Source organism: Gavialis gangeticus, unplaced genomic scaffold, assembly GCF_001723915.1.
Source record: "Gavialis gangeticus isolate Ggan-Ray unplaced genomic scaffold, GavGan_comp1, whole genome shotgun sequence".
In the NCBI taxonomy this organism is placed as follows: domain Eukaryota; kingdom Metazoa; phylum Chordata; order Crocodylia; family Gavialidae; genus Gavialis; species Gavialis gangeticus.
The window spans coordinates 113,037,886-113,049,530 of NW_017729025.1; the positions used below are offsets into that span (position 1 = coordinate 113,037,886).

At 39.6% G+C, this 11,645-nt stretch overlaps 1 protein-coding gene across 8 annotated transcripts in view; it reads right to left on the bottom strand.

Moving 5' to 3' along the window:
* Window positions 1-11,645, bottom strand: part of PPFIA1 (PTPRF interacting protein alpha 1) — a 103,921-nt gene that overhangs the window by 33,872 nt on the left and 58,404 nt on the right. For 7 of the 8 annotated variants that reach the window (XM_019519435.1, XM_019519433.1, XM_019519431.1 and 4 more), the window contains exons 12-16: window positions 9,827-9,889; window positions 7,229-7,308; window positions 6,865-7,015; window positions 5,895-6,118; window positions 3,278-3,512 (exon numbers count right to left, since the gene is read on the bottom strand). In XM_019519435.1, coding sequence (XP_019374980.1) covers window positions 3,278-3,512; window positions 5,895-6,118; window positions 6,865-7,015; window positions 7,229-7,308; window positions 9,827-9,889 — 753 coding nt within the window. Of the gene's footprint in view, window positions 1-988; window positions 1,019-3,277; window positions 3,513-5,894; window positions 6,119-6,864; window positions 7,016-7,228; window positions 7,309-9,826; window positions 9,890-11,645 lie in introns of all 8 variants that reach the window. The other variant, XM_019519437.1, reaches the window with a different exon arrangement.

Sequence of the window (11,645 nt, forward strand, 5' to 3'; positions counted from 1 at the left end):
GTATCAACTGTTGAAAATACAGTGCAGCAGTGAACATCAGAGTTGCAACTACACCTAGTCACAGGCTGTACAATAAATGATTGGTTTGGAAATCTAAAGTGAATCTTGCTATTGGAAACACTAATCGTCCAGTCGATGAAATAGTGGGCATGACATCCAGCACCTACCCAAACCTTTAACTGTATGGGTATTTTTTTTTTAGCTTTATAGCTATGAGGCACCAAAATAGAACAGAAAGCCTTATTTCTGCTCCTTCCTTCTCCCTCTGCTTCCTGCTTCCTTCACAAGCAGATAGTATTACTGAATTTACCCCTTAGCTGAAAGTATGGGCTATGGGCAATCCTACTTAGAATCTGCTCGTTGACTATAGCTAGGAACATAAGCATTCTTAATAACTCCACAAACCCAATAAAATTGACCCTCCATTAGTTCTAAAAGTAAGGCCACCAAGACACCTGGCCAGGTAAAGCCTATCAAAGCGTGCTTTAGCTTCCCTTAAGAGAAACAAGGAGAGTTTTAAAGTTGGATGTTGCGGTTTTAAAAGATTACTAAATCAGATGTTTTGAATTACAAATTTACAAATCAGTACTTGTGTGCTTCCTTCAAGTAAGAGGTTGAACAGAAATTAAGTTAAATGCCTTGTGTGTTTGAAGATCATTAAAATTCAGTAGAAGTACACTTTCATATTCATAGAATAGCTGCTTGTAAATGAAAAACAACACATTAGCCCTTTACTTGGGATAAGAATATCATTGTAATTTAGATCATTTTGCTCTACAGCAGACCTAATTTCCCCTCATCTACTTATTCCAAAGATGGTAAAAATGCATTCATTCACATGTTTTAATGCTGAAAGTTAAAATCTGAACATGAAGCTAATTGTGCTTATTCACAAACATAATACAGCCATACCACACACCTGTAAGAGATCTCGTTTATATTAATACCTTACAATAAAAAAATGTCACTAAGTTGCTGAAGATTTTACCTTTCTACGGTGTTTCCTTAAATCACTAGGCTGTTAGATGCATGAAAAGAAAAAAAATTAAAAGAGAAACCTGATTTATTACAGACTTGGAAGCACAAACAAAAAACCAGCATACTAGAAGATTATAGATAGTAATGCTATAGTGTATATCCTAAAGTCTGATATGTCCTTAAATTACTAAATATTTAAACAACATATTGCTTTAAAAAAAAAAAAAAAAGAAGAAAGTCAAGGTTTACAATGGACATACTATAGATGCTTAGCTACGGTGGTCCTTGAGGATAACAATATTTCACCCTCATCAACAAGGCAAGTTAAAATAGAAAAAAAATGAATGAGAAAAACAATTACATTGTTTTACTTATTTTTAAAACAGACAGAATACCAGTTTTGGGGCAAGAACTCTTTTTGCCACATAACCAACTGGTACTCAAGATTAAGATTGAGATCACTAGGTTGTCTGAGTGAGATCCTTAGACTTCACTCACTTCATTCTCAGCTATTTTTGTAGTCATTTTCTTTCCCACACAAAATAGGAACACTGCACTATTAAATTCTGAAGTTTTGAGTGCTGGCACCAATTTTTTCAGTAACAGTTTTTTCAAAGATTAAGGTGTCAGAATGATTGGGTAACAGGCTACCATGACCATGTCTCCTTGCCCCACTAACCTAGTCAAAAACCATTAGGTCCCACTTCAGACCCTCTCCACCTCTGCCAGTACACAGAGCCAAACAAAAATCAAGTAATTCATTAACTTAAACTGAGGGGTAAAATGTTACTTCAATTAATATAATTTAATAAGCAGGTTAATTGTACTTAGGCAGAGAAAAAGAGAAAGAAAAAGAAATTCAGAGACCAAAAATAATCATGAAAAAAATTCAGTTCACCATTTCAAATTAAAAATGTTAAGAAAGGAAGGATTAAAAATAAGCCATTTGCGAAGTTTCATGCACCTCTGCAAGGGTGTGTGCGTGTATGTGTGTGCGTAAACTTTCTCTATATATAGAGAGAGAAAGTTTTCCTTAATCATGTATTAACAAACTGATGAAATTAAATTTCAGAAATTTCATATTAGAAGAAGTTTAAAATCATAGCACAGACTCAATTTACATTTTATTAAAACCAGAAAAATCAGGTGTATAAAACTATAAAATGAACATCATACCAAAGTTCAGATTAAAATTAGACCATGGTATCATTAATGAGACCATCACAAGACTAAGGAAAAAAATTAAAGACTGGTAGCAGGAACATGTTTAAAAAAAAAGCACACCTTCCCAGTTTTAAATCTCAATAAAACAGTACTGAAGGTTTGGTCCCACGACTGAAATAGTCTGCATTCACAAAATTGAAAAACTTGACAATGATAGTAAACTACTGCAACCTTTGTTATATATTTAACACTTGCTAACTATTTTTATAAATACCAAATTATTTTTTTAAAAAGTAAAAAAAAAATCACGTTGAGATGATACTAACATTTCAACCTTACTACTAGTTTGTTTTTTTTTTAAAATTAGCATTTTATTTTTATGCTTTAAAAAATAAAAAACCTCAGCTACTGGGTAAGCAAACAGTTCAAAACTACTACTATACTTTACTACATTAGTGCTTTTAAAATTATGAAGTTGTCATTTCAAACTAAAATCTGTTACTTCTGAACCATATAATCCATGAGATTTCTAGATACTTTAAAACCTAAAACTAAATTGTTCAATAAAGATAGGGGAAAAAAAGAAGAAAAGAAGAACAGCTTGGCAATAAATGCTCTGACCCATTTTCATGGAAACAGATGTTAAACTCATTTTGAATTGGTTTCTGCAAGCACAGGATTTAGACTGGAACCTACTTTGAACTATTTATTCTCCCTCTAAATTGCTGGGTCAAACTTTCACATTTCAGCTCATGTCATAGCTATGCAATTAAAATGTAAATATAAATAGCTTAATTTTAAAGACTATAGGTTACACTTATTTGCACTGTATGTTGAACATTCAACAGAACTGTGGCATTTAAAAGAAAAACTTGTTTCAGGAACCGGAAACTGCACAGAGATAACACTAGAGGGAGATATCAGAGGGAGTACTTTGGTTTATAGGCTTATAGCATTAGAAAAGCAAAGAACCCTAACGTTTTGAAAACAATTTTTGAAGATTAAAAGATAGCAATTTAAAAACTTTATAAAAATGAAAGGACAAAATTGGAAAGAGAAAAATCATAATGTTTATTCCTTCCCTTAGACTGCAGATATTCTGTCTTTGGAAGAAAAAAAAAAATACAGCACTTACCAGTGTCATGATACCTAGTCTGTCTACTTCCCGTGCTGGACTGTGTGGAATCCGTCTTGGTGTGGAGCGACCACTGCCAGGAGGAGAGGAACCAGCAAGGGAACCGCCAGGAAAAGGAGCAGGAATGGAACTCATTGAACGAAATCGACCAAGGTTGTCCAGACTCCCACTACCAACTCGGCTTTCAATTTCCTCGGCCCGCTGCTCTGTATTTTCCTTTTCTTCTTGTATCAATCTATAAATGTTTAAAGACTGGTTGTTTTATTTACTTCCAGGGTTAACTATTTCCTTGTGTAATAAGCTTTATGAAAAAACAATGCAAGATTCAAATAAACAGTCACATATAGGAACAGGGTGGTGGAGAATGATTATTTTCTTTTTTTTACACCTGAGAAAAGATAAGACAGCTGCAATGAGGGAAAGAAACTGATATTCCAGAGGATAGCAATATGACAAAAAAAATGTGACTAACAATAGTTTGCCTAACTATCATTAGTACAATAGTGTTTTTAGGTTTTGTCAAATCAGTAATACTTCACTGGAGGCAACAACAGGGATTGCTGGCTTTCAGGAAAACAACAGTTTAAAGGAAGAACCCCAAAAATTTTTTTAGGCATAACAAACTGGGTTAAAGGAGGAAAGCTGACCATAGAAAGCTGTATAGTAGGACCATTTTTTAATATTTTGCAATACTTCACATAAAAAAAATAAAAAATTAATCAATCAACCAACCAACAAATAAATAAATGCACTAAAAATAACCAAGCAATGGTTTAAAAAGAAAGTCAGGCTTTGTGGCTAGCACATCAGTTCTAAAATTTATTAGATTCAAAGCACTCCTCAGAAAATGCCAGCTCTTAGTTTTCACTTGCCTTTAGACAACAGAAAGATAGAGTAATTCTTTCATTGCAAAAAAACTCAGACCACAACAGGTCAGAATGCTTTTAACACTATGTATTCCCACTTAAAATCTCTGGGTTTATCACATTTGCACACCTAACAATGTTAACTTGTGTGGCATCCACAGTACCCTAGTTGAGAATCACTGGGCTAGAACATTAGACTTCTTCTATAACAGAAAAAACCAGGGCCGGAAGGGTCTCAGGAAGTTATCTAATCCAGCCCTCTGCTCAAGGCAGGATCATGCCTCTCTCAACTAACCTACGCAAGAATGTGTTGAAGCTGTTCTTAACTTTAGGAACAAATCTTTACACACAACAGGGAGGCATGGTGCCAGAAACTTCAAAAACAATTTTTAACTTGCCATAGATAAAGCAGAGGGATAAGAGCACTCGTAGTGTCCTGCCACTGTAAGGACAGGAAGTAGTTGTTAAAATATGCTCAATCTATCCAAGGAAGAAAACCAGGCCCACTGCTAAAGGGGAAGGCAAAAATTCCTATAGTCCATGTCAATTCATGGACAAATCTAACATGCCTCTATGAACCACTTATTTGTAAAGTGTTTCAATGGTCTTGGATGAAAAAAAATTACATTTAAAGTATGTAACAACTATTATTCAACTAATATTTTACCATTAGATAAAACCTCAAGGTCATATTAAAGCAGCAGAAATAAGAGAAAAACATTTTTCAGTATTACTCCATTATGTTCAATTATTTCATCTCTTATAAAGGGGTCTACTTTTGACCCCTTTACAAAACTTTATAAAAACAGTAACAGTTGCTAGAGTTAAGTGTAAGAGAACAGTCAGCCATGCTGGGTGCATCTACATGTGCAATTAACATGACACAAACTCTGCAGACGTTTGAAATGGAGTCCACCACTCCTGGGTGCAACATCTACACATGAGACCAGGACAGCAGCAATTTGAGCTATGACAGAGCACCCCTGGGCTGACAGGGGAAACGGGAAGTCAGCTCTGGGCTCCAGATGGTGGAGGGGCTGGTAGGAGCCAGGGGTCTGGGCCCATGGCTGGCTGGGCTGACCGGGTGCAATTTGCCCTTGGTGGTGAACTTAATAACCTGCTGTAAGACAGTACTGTCTCAGAGCAGAGTGTACTGAATTAATTAATTTACTGAACTCTAATACAGGAATATGTATAGACCAGGGATAGAAAACCCCTGACACAGGTGACAAAGCATGACATGAGAAGGGATTCTGCTTGGCATATGTGCCTTGGGGCGGACAGTGGGGAAAGGGGCCGCAGCTGTGCTGCCACAACATGGATCGGTCCCCTCACGGCTCTGGCACTAACATCTTATGAGTCAAGGTTGTGGGTGTTTTTCGCACTGTGCTTCAAAACCATGGCCAACCCCTGGTATAGACTGTGACACTTTACTGTGGAGCTAATTAGTCTACTCCATGGGAAAGTGCACATGTAGATCCACTGAGCAGTGATTTAGCACACATACATTTAAATTAAGATTAAGCACCACTCAGTTGCTAACAGCATCAGCGACTAATACAACCATCACAACTGAAGTGGTAATTTTCATTTATATGCATCAAAACCATTCTACGAGTCTGGGCATGCATTACCACTTATTTTTTTCATCTCCACAAGAATATTAAAAGTGCAGCAGCTCAGTGCATGAGATCTTTAATTTCTAATTTGAAAGAAACTTAGCCTAATAGTAAATAGTAGGTAAGCCATACCTAATCTCTTTGTTGATTGCATCCAATTGCTCTTGAAGCATCATGGCTAAAGTCTGAGCATCAGCCTGACCACTAGGTGACAAAAGATCGACTGAACTGAATATAGTTTCCCTGTCATCCTCACCATCCGACACATCAACTTCACTCTCAAATGCTTGTGCTACATTTGCCAACACACTTGCTTGCTGTGCTCGTTCCCAGTCCTGTTCATTAAGGGTCTGAACCTGTGAAAAAAGGAGAGACTAAAAATCCAAATCTAATAACGAGAAGGATTTACTATTAATTTTCAAAATGTTAAAATTGGTTTAAAAAAAAGAAGTCAGCACAATTTCACTTACATGCTGCAGATATCCATCCAGATGGCAATATTTAAAGGACAGTAAAAGCAAAACCAATTCTTTAGAAAACTTTGCACACCAACAGTAAGGAGTTACAAGCTTATTCACTTGTAGAACAAAAATGATCGTCAGAAATATTTTCTAGCCAAATGTATCCCAACCAACTCTATCTCAATATTATACATGTTAACTAATTTAATCAGAATCAGACTCTTTAAGAACTGAGTCTTGTTAAATGTTCTTCTGCTTCTTTCTGAACATACTAGACTATTAAATCCTATCACAAACTTTAAAAATGTACACAAATTAAAAAGAAAGTTTCAGACATTTTTCAAATTGTGAATTCAGGTTGTATCTTCTATCGCACTTTTTAAACAATCAATAATGTATCATAGTTTTTTTTCCAGTTGCTTAATTACATTCTGAACACACTCACAATTATATAGTACTGTAGTAAAACAAAGAATCTAGTATAACCAGAACATAAAGACTACTTTTTAATACACTGTATAACATCTTATGCAGCAGTCATTCAATATGTATTCCTACAGAATAAACTTCCTGCAGTTACCCAAGAGATCACTAAACTAAAACAGTTTGCTGACAAAGCATTATTCTTAATGTACCATTACCTTTGAAGGTTCATCTCTGAGAGCAGCCAAACGCCCTTTCTGGGGACGTCTCAACACTGATGAGGTGTTATAGGGATCTGTATGACTGTCGGTCACAGATGAAGGTGGCATTGGATATCTGAAATCTGGTACACTACCCAAATGTTGCCGGCTAAAACATGAATAAAAGGTTCTTTTAGAGATGAGAGAAAGACTAGCCCTGAGTCCTCAGTTTTAAATTTTAGAAGGTAATACTGTAACTAGGAAAAAAAGTTTTTTATGAATGCACCTTATAAAAACTTTTCTGATTACTTCTCTATTTATTATCATTTAAGTTTAGAAAAACTGAATATACTGAAATAATATTCTTATCAAATGGATCTACCTATGATGAAGGGAAGTGGCTCTGATTCTCATTTGGTCATTTTCTGTCCTCATTGTTTCTATATTTAGTACCAACTGATCCTGCAAAGAGAAGAACAGACGGAAGTCAGGAATGTTTGTTTGAAACAGCTTTGCCATTACATTAATTTAGAAAAACATGCATCTTAAAGTCCCTAAGAACGTTTCACAAAGTTCAATGATTACCTTATCAATGCTTCCGACTCTGCTCCTCAATGAAGTGTTATCTCTGAAAACTTCTTATATTCTTAGTGGTAACCCATTACATCACCACCATTAGTCAACCAACAACAGAAACATTATCTGAAGAGGTGGGATAACCAAGATGTCTTTATATGATTACTTTAGGTACTTTTTGTTTGTTTATTTAAACTGAAACTGCTGAATAAGATATGATCCACATGTAATTTACATTTTGCTTAGATCATGGTGTCAAACGCATATGGCCCTATGAGCCAGACTCACAGATTGTTAGGGGCTGGAAGGGACCTTGTAGATCATCGGGTCCAGTCCCCCTGCACTAGGCAGGAAAAGACAACTGGGGTCAAGTGCCCCCAGCGAGGTGACTGTCCACTCTCCTTTTGAAGATTTCCAGGGTAGGTGACTGTACCACCTCTGCAGGAAGTTTATTCCATAGTCTGGACACCCTGACTGTGAAGGAGTTTTTCCTGGAACTGAGCCTGAAGCAGCTTTCCTGAAGTTTATATTCACTGCTCCTGGTCTTTACCGGGGTGCCCTGGTGAACAGCCATTCACCGACTTCTTGATGTACTCCCCTGATGTAGTGGTAAGCTACTACCAAGTCCCTCTCAGCCTTCTCTTCTGTACGCTGAAGAGGCCCAAGTCCCTCAGCCTCTCCTTGTCTGGCTTGTCTTGGAAGTCCCTGATCATATGGGTGGCTCTTCTCTGGACCATCTCAAGTTTTTCCACATCCTTGTTGAAGTGCAGCATCCATAACTGGATGCAGTAATCCAGCTGCGATCTCACCAGTGCAGAGTATAGTGGGAGTATCGCTTCCTTAGCTTTGCATGAGATGTAACGGTTAATGCATGCCAGTGTGTTGTATGCCCTGCTGGCCACAGCATTGCAATGCCAGCTCATGTTCATGCGATGGTTGATCAGATTAGTGTCCCTGAGCCTGTCTGCAAGCTGGACCGAAACAAACCCTCCATGAAATGGCCACAGCGTCATGTCTAGTCCATGCGCTGTGCAGCCAGTCCATTCCTGTGCACCATGTGCTGCATGCACTTGGCCCAGGACTCACTGTGTACATGGCACAAGAGGTTCAGGGAACAGGCTGCATGGTGTCCTGGACCACCTGCCCGTGCTGTCTGCAGCACAAGCACCGTGGAGTCCAGCACACAAACCACATGCAGTGCCAAGACTGGCACATGGGGTTGGTCCAGTGACCCACAGACCAGCTTCATGGGCTGGATATCATGCCTGTACTGATTGGTTCTTTATTGTTCAAGAAAATCCCATGCTCCTGGGAAATGCTCTGTGTGTAGGCCCAGGACATGGGAAGACTGTAAAACCCAGGTCCAATTTTCATAGATACCATCTCTGACAAACACCTGAAACTCTGAGAGATGCCATATATCCTCCAACACAGGGCCTTTGCAGGGACTCTTCATCTCCCCAGCTCCAAAGTCACAGCTCTAAGACCGGCTTTCGAGGAGGTCTGCTGAGGCCCAGGAAGCTGCAGGACAAGAGACTTGAGATATCTTGCCTAAGAGGACCCTGGGAAAAGTTCTGTCATCCCACAGGTCCCGTGTGCCAGATCCTTCAAAAACCGGATGTGCAACCCAGTTATACATCATTTTCTACCATCCCTGGCTTGCAGACACCCTGGGATCAGGGAATTTCTCCTGGACCCCAGCACACTGGGGCCTTAAAAAAAATAAAATAAAAAACAAACAGGTGTGCAGGTAGGCTGCACGTGAGCTTTTCTGACATTAGGGTGCACAGGGCTCTGGCGCTGGTCGCAGTGAGATTATGGGCCTGGGACTCGCAATCTGTGGATGGCCACTACCAACTAGAGTCTCAAACTAGCTCTGGTGTGGTCCCAGGCTCAGACCAACTCCTAGCTGATGGTCAGTCACAGCTCCAGGACCACACTGTTTCCTATGAGGCTGTGGGCACTCAGCTATCTATTTGCCAATGCAGAGAGAGCCCAGGATCATGATCCCAGGCTCCGCCTGCAATGACAAGCAGTTTGGACCTGATTCCCAATCGCAAAAAAAAAAAAATTGCATGTCCCACCATGTAAGTATGGCATGGCAGGAGGCATGATTGTTGGGACTGGGGATTAGATCTAAATTATGCCATTAAATAAACATGTGCCAAGTGCCTAAGTAGCTGCTGGGGGGTGGAGAAAGAGGGGACTGACAGACGGACAATGGGATTGAGTCCCTGGCCTGAAAAGAGGAATGAATAATAACAATAGTAATGCCCCAAGAAACCTAGACTGTTTAAACAGCATGCTATGCAAAACTAGAAAGTTACCTGCGAGACAACCTCACATCCTATACCAATATGTTCCAGTGGAATAGTTACACTTTGATATGAAAATTTAATAGTACCTTTTCATGTTGAAGTTCATCTATTTGTTTCTTTGCATTTTCAATATCTCGAAGAAGAGAGTTCTAAAATAAAATTTATTGAATGAGTTAGGTTACTGTTAAGTCATAACAAATTTATAAGGATTAAGAATAGTTAAATTCTGAAAAATGACTATGTCTACTTTATAAGAAGTAACTGCAACAGCTTGAGTCTCATCTACTGAAACAAATGCATTTATCATACTTAGCACTGTTATGCACTGACTAAAGCCAAAAGATTCAGAACCCTGAATCTGTGCTCCAATAACAGACTAAATTACTAATGATACAAATGAACAAAACATAACTCAATCAATTAAAGGACTGCTGCACTGTGACAGATGTATAGCCATTCTTTATTTTTAGATGCTTTTTATACCAATTTTATCTCTGATGTGCTTACTGATACTATAATCTTGCAGAAATACTGCATACAGTATTTTTTAGCACAGTGCTGTTATATGCATCATCACCAGAGATCCAGGCTATGGCTTGGGAATGAGGGGCAGTGGCAGGGAACTGGCATCTCAAGGTTGCTCAGGGGAACAGCGGCAACTGGACTCACATTCTGGTGAGCAAAAAGGGCAGGGGAGCTCTGATTTTCCATGATAAAAAAAAAATACAAACCCCCAAATCAAATGCCAAAATATGTAAGTATTTCGAATATATTTTCTTATAACAACTGAGGCACTCATAGGCTTCCAACTGCTTTAAAATTGTAAATATTATGTTAAAAACGCATCAATATAATGTACCCATGTATGCGCGCATGCGCACACACAGTGTTTCATTTTAAATTGTGGAAAAAACACAGATTCGGGGGTTTTAATCAGAGAATCTGGGATTTTTAAAAAGAGAAAACCAGGATCCCTCACATAGTACGTTATTGAGAAACTGTAATATATACACACATTTCTATTTTATAACTAGGTACGGCAATCTCTCTGCTTAAACTCTCCCCATACTAAGATTTCTAATATCATTTGACAGCTACAAAGTAACCCTCACAAAATCTTTTAACTCCATTCTGGGAAGACAGAAACTTTCTAATTACCATCAAGGATCCTGGTTTTCTCTGTGATCACAATGGTAGAAGGTGACAGGGAGGGAGGAAGAAGGGGAGCACAGGTGATGTATTGAAGGGGAGAATGGGGGGGGGCAAGTGCCCCCTTCAGATTTCTGCACCCACAGATGGCACTTGGCTGCAGGCCGGGTGGAGCCACCTCCGCAGCCCAGCAGGCGGGATGCAGGGCAGGAGAGCAGAGTAGGACCGCAAGACTTCTTGCTGCTGCTGCTCCTGGGAATACTGCACCAGTTGCATCTCCAGCAATGCAAGGACTAACAGACTGGCAGGCACAGGCATAAAAAATTATTTGGGTGCGCTGAGTGTGTGCACATCTTCCCCCGCCGCCCAGCAGGTAAGTCTGTGGGGGAAGAGGTGTGTGTGGAGCGGGGTGCAGATCAAGGTTCCCTGCAGCAAGGGAGAGAGAGGGAGGGGGCAGGGATGAATGGGGCCCTAGCTGGGCCAGGTGGTGGGACAATCCAAGCCCGGGCAGCTCATCCAGTGGTGCAGAGGGCTTTTTGCCACTGTGTGTACATGCCGGTGGAAGTCCGGGAGGCATGTGCACCCCTGATCTGTGCACAGGGTGGAAGTGGCTGCTGCTGTGCTTTGCACCCCACTGTAGCTGCCACGGGAGTGACACAATGCCATGTGCAAGATGTGCACAGCGGCAGAAGCCTCTCACCTTGCCCCTGGACGAGCCACTCAGGCTCCAGCTGTCCCACCACGCGACCCGACCTG